This window comes from Bos javanicus, chromosome 2 (genome assembly GCF_032452875.1).
Source record: "Bos javanicus breed banteng chromosome 2, ARS-OSU_banteng_1.0, whole genome shotgun sequence".
Taxonomy (NCBI): domain Eukaryota; kingdom Metazoa; phylum Chordata; class Mammalia; order Artiodactyla; family Bovidae; genus Bos; species Bos javanicus.
Genome location: NC_083869.1, coordinates 97918847 through 97931848, shown reverse-complemented (window position 1 = coordinate 97931848; position 13002 = coordinate 97918847). Strand labels below are relative to the sequence as shown.

Below are 13002 nucleotides of genomic sequence, written 5' to 3'. Positions count from 1 at the left end.
GCTCTTATCTGCTGGGCCTGTCTGTCCCTTCACTGACAATTAATAACTAACTGAAAAAAAAGTCCAAGGGAGGAGAGCCTTAAGAGAGAGAAAGTAGTCGGGGGTGGGGATGGGGTGACTGGGTTGGCAGATAGCATGGAGGATTGAAACAGGGCAGAAGGAGACAGGGGACAAATGAAGATCTGGCCTGGCTAATGGTGGCCTGTGAGACTGTGGGCCCAGTACTGGAAATTTCTGCAAGTTTTTCAAAAGTCAGAAATCTAGTACTAATGTGCAATCTCCCTGGCTTTTAAATCATCCTAACTTAGGACCCCTTCACGGATCACAGCCTTGCCATGGAGAAGGGGCTTGTGTAACTCAATAAAGCTGTGAGTCATGTAGTACACGGCCACCCAAGATGGACGGGTCAAAGTGAAGAGCTCTGATAAAACGTGATCCACTGGAGGAGGAGATGGCAAACTGCTCCAGTATTCTTGCCTAGAGAACCCTGTACACAGTATATGGAAAGGCACAAAGATATGACACTGAAAGATGAGTCCCCTAGGTCAGAGGTGTCCAATATGCTACAGGAGCACAGCGGAGAAACAGCTCCACACAGAATGATGAGGCTGAGCCAAAGTGGAAATGACGCTCAGCAGTGGATGTATATGGTGGGGAAAGTTAAGTCCGAAGCTATGAAGAACAATACAGCATAGGAAGCTGGAATGTTAGGTTCATGAATCAAAGTAAACTGGATACAGTCAAACAAGAAATGGTAAGAGTCAACATCGACATCTTAGTGAACTAAAAATGGACTGGAATGGGCGAACTTAATTCAGATGACCATCGTATCTACTACTGTGGGCAAGAATCGATTAAAAGAAATGGAGTAGCCCTCACAGCCGACAAGAGAGGCTGAAATGCAGTACTTGGGTGCAGTCCCAAAAGGCAAGAATGATCCTGGCAAATCATTCAATATCACAGTAATCCAACTCTATGCTCCAACCACTAAAGCCAAAGAACCTGAAGTTGAATGTTTCTATGAAAATCTCCAAGACCTTCTATAACACCAAAATAAAAGATGTCCTTTTCATCACAGAGGACTGGAATGCAAAAGTAGGAATTCAAGAGTTACCTGGATTCACAGGCAAGTTTGGCCTTGGAGTACAAAATGAAGCAGGGAAAAGGCTAACAGAGACACTCTGTCGAGAACACACTGGTCATAGCAAACACCCTCTTCCAACAACAGGAGATGACTCTACAAATGGGCATCACCAGATGGTCAGTACCAAAATCAGACTGATTATACTCTTTGCAGCCGAAGATGGAGAAGCTCTACAAAGTCAGCAAAGTCAAGACCTGGAGCTGAATGTGGTTCATCTCATGAGTTCCTTACAGCAAAATTCAGGCTTAAATTGAAAAAAGTAGAAAAAGCCACTAGGCCATTCAGATTTGACCTAAATCAAACTACTTATGATTGATTATGCAGTGGAGGCAATGAATAAATTCAAGGGATAACATCTGGGTAGAGTGCCTGAAGAACCATGGACAGAAGTTCATAACACTGTGTAGAAGGAAGTAACCAAAACCCTCCCCAAGAAAAAGAAATACAAGAAGGTTGTCTGAGGAGGTTTTACTGGCTAATGGTGGCCTGTGAGACTGTGGGCCCAGTACTGGAAATTTTGAAAAAAAAATTGCTGAGAAGTGAAAGGTAAGGAAAAAACAGAAAGATATACCCAAGTGAATGCAGAGTTTCAAAGAAAAGCAGAGATAAGAAGGCCTTCTTAAATGAACAGTGCAAAGAAGTAGAGGAAAACAACAAAATGGGAAAGAATAGAGATCTCTTCAAGAAAACTGGAGATATCAAAGGAATATTTCATGCAAGGATGAGCATATTGATAAAGGACAGAAATGGTAAGGACCTAACAGAAGCAGAAGAGATTAAGACGAGGTGGCAAGAATGCATACAAGAACTATACAAAAGAGGTCTTAACCACCAGGATAACCACGATGGTGGGGTCACTCACCTGGAGCTAGACATCCAGGAGTGTGAAGTGGTCCTTAGGAAGCATTACTACAAAAAGACTAGTGGAGGTGATGGAATTCCAGCTGAGCTATCTAAAACTGCAAAAGACGATGCTGTAAAGTGCTGCACTCAGTATGCCAGCAAATTTGGAAAACTCAGCAACAGACAGAGGGCTGGAGAAGGTCAGTTTTCATTCTAATCCCAAAGAAAGGCAATGCCAAAGAATGCTCAAACTACCGCACAAATGCACTCATTTCACATGCTAACAAGGTAATGCTCAACATCCTTCAAGCTAGGCTTCAGCAGTATGTGAACTGAGAACTTCCAGATGTACATAATACATTTAGAAAAGGAAGAGGAACCAGAGATCAAATTGCCAACATCTGCTGGATCATAGAAAAAGCAAGGGAATCTCAGAAAAACATCTATTTCTACTTCATTGACTACGCTAAAGCTTTTGACTGTGTGGATCACCACAAACTGTGGAAAATTCTTAAAGAGATGGAAATACCAGACCATCTTACCTACCTCCTAAGAAACCTGTATGCAACTGAAGAAGCAACCAGACATGGAACAATGCACTGGTTCAAAATTGGGAAAGGAGTACAGCAAGGCCATATACTGTCACCCTACTTATTTAACTTATATGCAGAATACATCATGCGACATGGTGAGCTGGATGAATCAAAAGCTGGATCAAGATAGCCAGGAGAAATATCAACAACCTCAGACATGCAGATGATACCACTTTGGTGGCAGAAAGGGAAGAGGACCCAAAAAGCCTCTTGATGAGGGTGAAAGAGTGTGAAAAAGCTGGCTTAAAACTTAACATTCTAAAAACTAGTATCATGGCATCTGGCCTCATCACTTACGGCAAAGAGAAGGGGAAAAAGTGGAAACAGAGACAAACTTTATTTTCCTGGGCTCCAAATTCACTGTAGATGGTGACTACAGCCATGAAATTAAAAAATTAAGACACTTGCTCCTTGAAGGGCTTCCCCGGTGGTGCAGTGGTAAAGAATCTGCCTGCAATGAGGGAGATGCAGGTTCAAGCCCTGAGTAGGGAAGATCCCCTGGAGAAGAGAATGGCAACCCACTCCAGTATTCTTGCCTGGAGAATTTCATGGACAGAGGAGCCTGGCAGGCTAAAGTCCATTGGGTCACAAAAGCTGGACATGACTGAGTGACTAGCACTACTGCTGCTCCCTGGAAGGAAAGCTATGACAAACCTAGACAGCATATTAAAAAGCAGAGACATTACTTTGCTGAAAAAGGTCCATGTAGTCAAAGGTATGGTTTTCAAGTACTCATGTAGGGATATGAGAGTTGGACCATAAAGAAGGCTTGCACCGAAGAACTGATGCTTTTGAATTGTGGTGCTTAGAAGACTCTCTTGAGAGTCCCTTGGACAACAAGATCAAACTAGTCAATCCTAAAGGAAATCAAACCTGAATATTCATTAGAAGGACTAATGCTAAAGCTCCAATACTTTGGTCATCTGATGCGAACAGCCAACTCACAGGAAAACACCCTGATTCTGGGAAAGACAATACAGGAGGAAAAGGGGGCAACAGAGGATGAGATGGTTGGATGGCATCACCAACTCAATCAACACGACCAAACACTAGGAGATAGTGAAGGACGGAAGCCTGGCATGCTGCAGTTCATGGGGTAACAAAGAGCTGGAACAACTTAGCAACCAGACAACAACTAATTTAGAAATTGTTTATTTGCTCTGTTCCTACACTTAAAGACCCATACATTTCCAATCACTTCCTGTCAAGACACATTTATGTTTACATGCTCTCCAATTTTTTTTTCCAGAAAAACCCACCTGTCCTTTACTTCAAATATCCAACCACACTAGTGCTCCACTGACCAGTGTTTCCAAAACTTGTTCTCACTTTCAAAGTTCTTCAGTTTTAATCAGAAGACACAGTGGGAACTTCAGGGAAAGACAGAGGACCAGAGAACAACCAGTGCATCAAGCTCAATGTAAGATTTTTAAGGGGCAAGGAAAAGCATGGAGGCAGAAGGTGGAGGGAGTCCACAGCCCCTCTTTCATACCCTGGGCCTAAGCAGCACTGCAGTTTAGCCAGGCCCTGCCTGTTCTGATGGGACACTGGGGAAGGGGCTGAACCTCCCCAACTGGTTTCCTATTGCAAAATGGGAATGAAAGTAACTCAAAGTTGTGATGATTAACAGGGAAAGGTTTTTAAAATAGTGTATGCAAAATTTGCTTATTTTCAAACCAAGATGTTTCTCAGTAAAAGGGGAAAGGAGTCAATAAAAAACAAATACATTTACTTAACAAGCTCAGGGACTGCCATAGGCCTGGGAGGGGCAAGAGATTTCTTAGAAGATACCTCTATTATGATAAAGCAATTCATCCAACCAATTATAACTAGGCCTGCCATAGTGCTTTTCCTGCCTGCAGAGAACAGAGGTGAGCTGTGCTTTCAGGGAGTTTACCGTGCAGCAGGAGATATGAAATAAATGACAAAAATATAAACTAGCTGTCTCTCAAAGACAGACAATATCTTAATCATTCTCTGTAAGCCGAATACCCAGAGAAGACAGTTTCTGAGACAAAACAAACTGTTGCCTGCTTCCAATCCGGGTTCCACCATTTCCTAGCTACAAGGGAACTTAATCTCTCTTTTATTAGACTCCTCACTGTCAACTCTGGTGCTGATAACAGCAGCAAGCACATGGGGCTGCATGAGATAATTCACAAAAAGTATTAGAACAGGGGATATATGTATACCTACGGCTGATTCAGGGCTTCCCTTGTAGCTCAGTAGGTAAAGAATCTGCCTGCAATGCAGGAGACCTGGGTTTGATTCCTGGGTTCGATTCCTGGGTCAGGAAGATCCCCTGGAGAAGGAAATGGCAATCCACTCCAGTATTCTTGCCTGGAAAATCCCATGGACAGAGGAGCCTGGCGAGCTACAGTTCATGGGGTCGCAAGAGTCGGACACGACTTAGCAACTAAATCACCACCACCACCATGGCTGATTCATGTTGAGGTTTGACAGAAAACAACAAAATTCTGTAAAGCAATTATCCCTCAATAAAAAAGAAAAAGAAAAAAAAAAAAAAACTCTAAAAAAAAGTATTAGAACAGAAACAATCGAGTGTTCTTTATGAGCTCTATATTTATTATTCCCTATTGTTATCATTGATATTCTGACTGATAAACTGGGACAAATTATTTTCTCCATTCATTCACTTAAACATGGTCAGACTATACTCGTAAGTGCTAAGTCATTTGTGTCTAACTCTTTGCGACCCTATGGACTGCAGCCTGCCAGGCTCCTCTGTCCATGGGATTTTCCAGGCAAGAATACTGGAGTGGGTTGCCATTTCCTCCTCCAGGGAATCTTCCCAACCCAAGGATCGAACCCATGTCTCCTGTGTCTCCTGCATTAGCAGACACTAGTTCTTTACCACTAGCGCCACCTGGGAAGTCTGTTCTATCCCGAGACTCCTAAGTGACTCAGAATTATGTCTCATTCTATATCTCAGACACAAAAATGTAGCTACCCATCTGTGAGTACATACTCCAGTAACTTTTCGAAGTTCAGGGCTTTCAAGCAAAGGTGTCAAAAAACAAAGTACATAAATAGAGTTACATGTGATAGCAAACTAAAAATCTAGGTTTTGGAAGAAGTAATATTCTGGAGAAGGAAATGGCAATCCACTCCAGTACTATTGCCTGGATAATCCCATGGACAGAGGAGCCTGGCAGACTACAGTCCATGGGGTCGAAAAGAGTCGGACACGACTGAGCGACTTCACTCACTCACTCACAGAGATTTTACCTATTTACAATAAATTTACTCTTCTACCCCAAACCATGGTTAACGGCCGTTTTGATCTTATGGCAGTTATCAGTGGGACAAATGCAAGTTGCAACTCTGTCACAATGTGTGTAACCTTGAGGGAGTATTAACTGTTTTCTCTAGCTTTGTTCCTCATTTTATAACCAACTTATGAAACTAGCATCAATCTGATTTCAAACAATATTGATCATGGGCTATAACTACAGTGCTTAAAAATTACTTACAAAAAACTGACCTCCCTGAAGAGCAGGGTGCCTGAAGAGAAAATAGATAGGAAAATCAAAATTCGAACAATGAGACAACAATTATCATCAATTATAGAAAATTTACCATGTGCCAGGCATTGTAAACTACCTGTACCAGCTCATTTCATCTTCCAAAGATGCCTGGGCAATAGAGTGTTATTACTCCCACTTTTCACAGAATGAAACTGAAGCTCAATGAGGTTAAATGGCTTGTCCCAAGTAACCTAGCAAGTGGCAGAACTCGGGCGTTCTCACTCCAGCTGCAAAGCTCGTCATCGTTATACAAGTCTGTCTCCCCAGCAATGCCACTAACTAGCTATATGAGCTTGGGCAAGTCATGCCTATCCCCTTGGGCCTCAGTTTCTCCACCTGAAAATGAGAGACAGGTCCTAGAGATTTAAGGTCGCTTCCGGGTGCTAAGTGCTAGAAGAATACACGTTATGTAAAGGGGAGGGGAGAAGATGAGGCTTGGGACACGGTCGCAGCCCAGGTCCCCTCCAAGCGGAACCTCCTGGGTTTCCACCTCAGGCCCCCTCCTCAGTACCGCGTTCAGAGTGAGGCGCTTCGCGACACAGGGACGCCGTGCACCTAACAGGTACTCAGTCAATGGGAGCCTATCCCGCCCCACGCGACAACCCAGGCCCGAACCCCGCGGAGAGTTACCCGTCCATTACATCCAGGTGCAGATAATCGGCCCCAGAGTCCAGCATCCGGAGGCACTCGGCCCCTAAACTGGCCAGGTCACTGTTGAGGATGGAAGGGCCAATCTTGCAACCAGACGCCATGGTGCTAGTGCTCCAACGCAAGTTACCGCACGAGAGCCCGGCTCGATGAAGGCGTCCTGCCCAGATTGGCCGAGCAGTTTTGGTTCCGCCTCTTCTCCGTAGATCTTTCCGGATTCCGCCGGAAGCAGCTGCCCTAAGGGGGAAGTCCCGCCTCCCCTAGAGGGAAGGACTGCCACCTTAAGGGCTTAGGGGCGGGGCCTCGCAATGAGGTACCTTCCTCCTTCCTCTGACCTCAGTTTTTGAAACAGGGCTTTCAAAAAACAAAAACTAAAGACCAGGTCTGTCTGGTCTCCCAGTCTTCTGAGGAGTTTCTTAATCTTTTTTAGTTAAGTTCTTAAATCTTTTTCAGATTCTTTTGTATAGTAATTAATGATCTTAAGGAGACCAAAGAATGCGGAAACAAACACTGTTATCAGGCAAAGATAGAAGTAACATTCCTAAAGATACAGTGAAAGTGAAGGTCACTCAGTCGCTTCCGACTCTTTGCGACCCCATGGACTGTCCATGGAATTCTGCAGGCCAGAATACTGGAGTGCGTATCCGGTCTCTTCTCCAGGGGATCTTCACAACCCAGGAATCGAACCCAGGTCTCCTGCTTGGCAGGCAGATTCTTTACCACTGAGGCACCTGGGAAGCCCCAAAGATACAGTATCAGTTGTGAATTCAGCCAGTTCTTTTCCATGAAAATGATTAGCCTGAAGCCTCAACCACCAGATCACTTGGAACCTAAGAAATGATGCTGTTTACCTTTTCTGACCCTGATGTCTTTAATCACTAAATCAGGGACTGTCTACCCACCAAGCCCCTTCCTGAATACACATGTACCCTTAGCTTAAAACTTAACACACACACACACACACACACCCAAACCAAAAGAGAAAAAACACATTACCCACTTTCCCAGTTGGGGAGACGCTGCTTTGGGAAAGATTCTCACTGTTCTTTATTGCTGAAAGTAATACATCCTTCCTTCTCGAATCTTTGACTTGGTTGTGTCTTTTGGCTTGACTCCCACAAAGAGAGGAACACAATTTTTCCAGTAACAAATTCACATGGGAAAAAAAAAGTTTAGTAAGAGCATTACTTTGAGTTTAAGGATAAGGCACTTTGTATAAAAGACAGAACTGTGATGGTAAAGTTGGATCCCATGGGGTTCTGGCCACATTCAGAGAATAACCTGGCCCTTAACATTCCTCTTGGGAAATCTACCAGTCCTTCCAAATGATCATACTTAAGCAGAGAAGTCATACTGGGGTGTTTGTCTCCCAGTGTGCCCATTCTCCTTAATTTTGAAAGTTAGGGATGGAAAGCATGAGTAGAATGGAGCTCATTTGGAAGAGGGAGGAATTAGAGGTATTGAACTGAAAGGTGACTTCAGGCCAGACTATGAGGGTTGAGGAGGAGTGTCAAGATGAGCTCCAGGGATCCAAAACAAAGCACACCTCAGGGTCTAAAATGAACACTTTTCTGAATGAGTTAACCTATTTCCTGTGTTGAAAAATGAGAAATGAAACTCAATCAGGCACCTTAAATATTTTTAGATTTATTTTATTATATGTGCATATTCAAACACAGAAGTCTTATCTTTCATAAATATCTTTCATAAACATTTCAATATTTATTCATATGCATTTTTTCCATGCTCTTTGGTCATTCAGTATTCATAACAAACTTTATAGTAATCTGAGGGAAATCGGCTGTGTAGTCAATCTTTTGCTTTTACCTGTAAAATGGCTAATAAAGGATTTTCATCCTGCAGTCACAGTGACTTTTGAAAAATATGGAGGTACATTGATCTGTAATCCTAAATGATCCTAAAACAACATAAGTAAATTTGTCTTAAGTTTTTCCAAATACATTCTGCTCTAACTTATTTTTATTCTCCTGAGTGTCAAAGCAAACTTTGTTTCTGAAAAGGTGCAGTTAGGACCCACTGAAGTAAATGAGGAAGTGAGACTTTCTAGTCACTGCCAAGACAAGGCCATGGACTTGGAAGTGTGAGGTGACAGGGCAACAGCAAAACTCGGTGTGATAGCAGCTAATTACGGAGACTATTAAAGTCTCTGTATAACTTGACAAAGGGTATTTAGTTTTATATTGGACTGTCATTCTATTTATGACCTTTTTTTCCCTGTTGGTCCCAACATATACTCTATTCCTGTTCAGATACTCTCAGAGCTGGACAGCAGAGTAGAGAATGTTTTAAATTGATTAAAGGGACAAATACTAAGGAAAGTACTCTTGGTATTCTGCCCAGAGTACTCTTGGAGGCTTGAACTAGTAAACACATTACTTCCAGCCTACTCAACAAGCCCAAACCAGACCCCCAAATTCTACGGATTTTTCTCCCAGTATTGTTATCCCCATTTATGCCTTTTGACACTATAGCTCTAAGTGCCTTGTCCCAATGCACTCAATAACTCAGTTTCATTTTTGGAAAAAAGAAATAAAACTTACCTAAAAGAATTACAGAAAGCAGCAAATACTGAAAAACAGAAGTTAAATATTTTGTTGTATAAAATGGTGTATCCAGAATTTGAACTGCTTTAATTGAATCTGAGTAAATCTACACCCACTATTGTGGAGGACACATGCTCATTCCAAGGTCTCTCAAAAGTTAATTTCAGAAGAGCAGTCCCTTGGTTGAGTCCAATTTTTTTGTACATGGGAAGTAGGTGTCTGTTTTTATTTTCCTCTGAACAAGATAAATATTGTTAAGTATCATAGCTTAAGAAATGATCTAGTATTACCAATACTATATTTATCATATGTAATAATTAACTTTTAGTCATATACTCAATAACATTTTGAATTATAAAAAATTGTTACTTATCTTGATCTTTTTCTAATCTTCTCCAACTTTTTTTTAAAATAATTATTCCTTCAAAATCCAGGGAACAGTATTCCTGAGAATACATCTTGTGACAATCTTATGCACATACATGTATTTTAGCAATTACACACAGACATTTAACACATTACATTCAACACATTTAAGGGCACCTTAAATGGAACAGATGTATACATCTGTAAAATCTCCATAGTCCCAATATGAAAACATTCCTATTCTATAAGGCCCTGTTTGTCAGAGTGGAGGCTTTTTTGCAAGGTACAACATTACTTAGCTTATTGGAAAAGTTTCCAACAGACTTCCATAACACTAAAGTGAAGGAATCAGGCTAAAAGGCAGACAGGTCAGCATAGTCATGTTCAACACAGTCTATTACTTTTCAAATATATATATAAAGGTATATAGGATTCTGGTCAGATGTTTAACAATTTTCTTCGACCCTTTTACTTTTTAAATATTTGATACAATTATACACAGAGAATTTGAGTCAAGCATCAAGGAACTGGAACAAAACACGCACATACAGGAGACTCATATAGCCCAGACATTTGTAATTACCAAACATAAGGCCTCTAACACTAAGGGAGCAGCATAATTTTAAGCAGATGAAATATATCACCTTAGCAAGAATTATAAAACCACTTCTTTATGTGTATTTCTGCATTTGAGAACTCAGCATTAAGCATAAATGTCCTGAAAATATTGTAAAATGTAGAAGAGGTCATTTACCACCTCTGTTTTCTGAATATTTAGATTTGCAATGTTTAGTTTTGTCCTTTAACTCACAGATATCTTTCATTCTACTGTGAATGAGACCAAAATCCCAAATTATATTGGAAAATATAAATCACAATAACAAACAATGCCTGTTTAATAAGCAATGCTAACAGGAAAATAATTTTCCTTTGTGATTTGGGTGGGTTTAATAGGTCTCCTTTATATATACATATACATTTCATAACCAACATAGTCAAAGTTTAAGTGTACAGAATGGGTTCTAAATTCATTGCAATGTAATTATAGTCTAAACTGTAGCTTGAGTGCTAGAAAACACACACACAAACCCCACGACCATACCAATTTAGGTATGTATATGAATTTTTATATGCTTAGAAGTTATGTAACAATTTTGTAATATAAATTGTTAAAGTTTTGAAATTTAATCTTGAACTGTAAGATGCCAAGCCCTACTATAGGATTAATAACACACTAGATATGGCCTCATGAGCCTCCTAAGTTTTATACTTTTCTTGAAGTAACTGAATGTCAAGTTAAAGTAAAATACACAAGCTGACTGTGTCTATAAAGAAATTGCACACTTTATATTTTTTCTTCATAAGCTTAACATCTAAAGGATCATATAAATCTGTTAACATTGAGAAAAGTTATTTTATTGAACCAATTCTAATAACACTAATCTTAATATCTGAAAATATGCCCTTAAGGGCAGGCACAGGACACTATAAGGGAAAATAATTACATTTCCCGATATTTTCCAATGTTGGCATTGATGTCATCAGGGCTAGAAGTAGGAATACCATCTTTTTCTAGCTATTATATTTATATTTAATTTTTATCATAGGCTATTTATGTCTTCTTAATTCAGAATTATGTCTGATAATTTCTAGAATATTCTCTGTGTTGATTATGAAATGGAATGATCTTATGGCATTAGCATTTTGATTTACAATATGTAATGAAAATGACAGTTAAAAAATAAATTGAAAAGTTCATAGTTCTAAAAATAGTATTTTTTCTTCTAAATGGTTATATTTTTGATCCAAAAAAAAATGGCTGCAGATTTATTTGCTATTAATATTTAGTTTTCCCAAACTAATATTTTCCTTTTGATTATTTTTTACGTAAATTGCTACTTGTATAGCCACCTGATTTAATGTTTTTAAAATTAGAAAAATAAACATTTGCATGAGATGTATTATGTAACCTCAAAAAATTGCATTAGTTTTTTAGAATACATTACTTCTTAATATTCCTAGGTAAGCAGCTCTGTAATATTATACATTTTTAATTGCTCAAGGCTTCTTGAATCATAAACAATGTGCAGTGAAATGGCTCTGTCCCTTTATTCCTTCCTGGATTTCATGGTCTTTACACAACCAAACCATCTTAGCCATTGATTTTTTAACGATGTTCATGAAACAATATGCACATTGGCAGAAAAATCTACTGGGATTTGTGCTACCCATTGAGTGTAAAGTGCTGTGTTTTCATATATTCCAAGTGAACGTTTTCAACTTTCAGCAAACTGATCCCTTCCACGTCTTGTCTACACCTACAACACTTAAAAGGTACAGAACTAAACGTGAGACTCATCTAGGTCGACATCCGTCTCCCCCCGCTCAGTGGGAGTAAAAGGGAACTGGCTCGCCAGCAGGGGGTTCTCCATGCCATTTTCCTCACTGATATGAAGAACTGTGTCTCCGTGCTGTAGGAGGATGGATGTCTCAAGGCCTGTGAAGTCATCAGGGTCTGAGAGTTGCGTAGAGAGGGGGCTGTGTGCTGTAGCACCTTGTACTTCTGTGTCCTCTTTCCTTTCTCCTTTTTCAGCTAGGAAGTTCTCACCCTATGACCAAAAGGATCGTAACATTGAAAGGTAGGATGGACACCAGGAAAGAGGATCAAAAATTACTGTTGTCCAGGTGTGACTGGAAAGGAATCACAAGGCTGGACCTAGTTTTAACCTTATGGCACCCCACTCCAGTACTCTTGCCTGGAGAATCCCATGGACAGAGGAGCCTGGTGGGCTGCAGTCCATGGGGTCACTAGGAGTCGGACACGACTGAGCAACTTCACTTTGACTTTTCACTTTCATGAACTGGAGGAGGAAATGGCAACCCACTCCAGTGTTCTTGCCTGGAGAATCCCATGGACAGAGGAGCCTGGTGGGCTGCTATCTATGGGGTCGCACAGAGTCGGACACGACTGAAGCGACTTAGCAGCAGCTGCAGCATACGTGAGAGTTTATATAGGCCCTTTCAACTTTCTAAGCCTCAGTTTTCTAACCTGCTGCATGAGCCTCATTTTTTGCCCTGTTCACCTTGTAGACTGTGAGGGTAAAATGAAATAAAGGTATTACAATGATTTTAACCATTAAAGACTTTAAAAATGTATATAATATATTGCCCCTTAGCTTTCTTTAAATACCACATGAGAAGAATGTGGGATCAAAACAACAAAAAAAATATCTAAACAGCAACAAAAAAAGATCAAAACAAAAGTTCCTCTCAGAAGATTCTATGTTTAAAGGGCT

At 40.5% G+C, this 13002-nt stretch overlaps 2 protein-coding genes across 22 annotated transcripts in view; both read right to left on the bottom strand.

The window, feature by feature from the left end:
- The window catches only part of RPE (ribulose-5-phosphate-3-epimerase), a 29118-nt gene extending 22133 nt beyond the window's left edge, over positions 1–6985 (bottom strand). The window contains exons 1-2 of one of the 8 annotated variants that reach the window (XM_061383786.1): positions 6770–6985; positions 6075–6105 (exon numbers count right to left, since the gene is read on the bottom strand). In XM_061383786.1, the coding sequence (XP_061239770.1) occupies positions 6075–6105; positions 6770–6880 (142 nt within the window). In that variant the 5' untranslated portion in view covers positions 6881–6985. Of the gene's footprint in view, positions 1–6074; positions 6106–6758 lie in introns of all 8 variants that reach the window. The other 7 variants (XM_061383781.1, XM_061383791.1, XM_061383798.1 and 4 more) reach the window with 7 other exon arrangements.
- Positions 6986–8412: 1427 nt separating this feature from the next.
- UNC80 (unc-80 homolog, NALCN channel complex subunit) overlaps positions 8413–13002 on the bottom strand; it is a 231215-nt gene continuing 226625 nt past the window's right edge. For all 14 annotated transcript variants that reach the window (XM_061383579.1, XM_061383649.1, XM_061383588.1 and 11 more), the window contains one exon: positions 8413–12315. In XM_061383579.1, the coding sequence (XP_061239563.1) occupies positions 12049–12315 (267 nt within the window). In that variant the 3' untranslated portion in view covers positions 8413–12048. The remainder of the gene's footprint in view (positions 12316–13002) is intronic.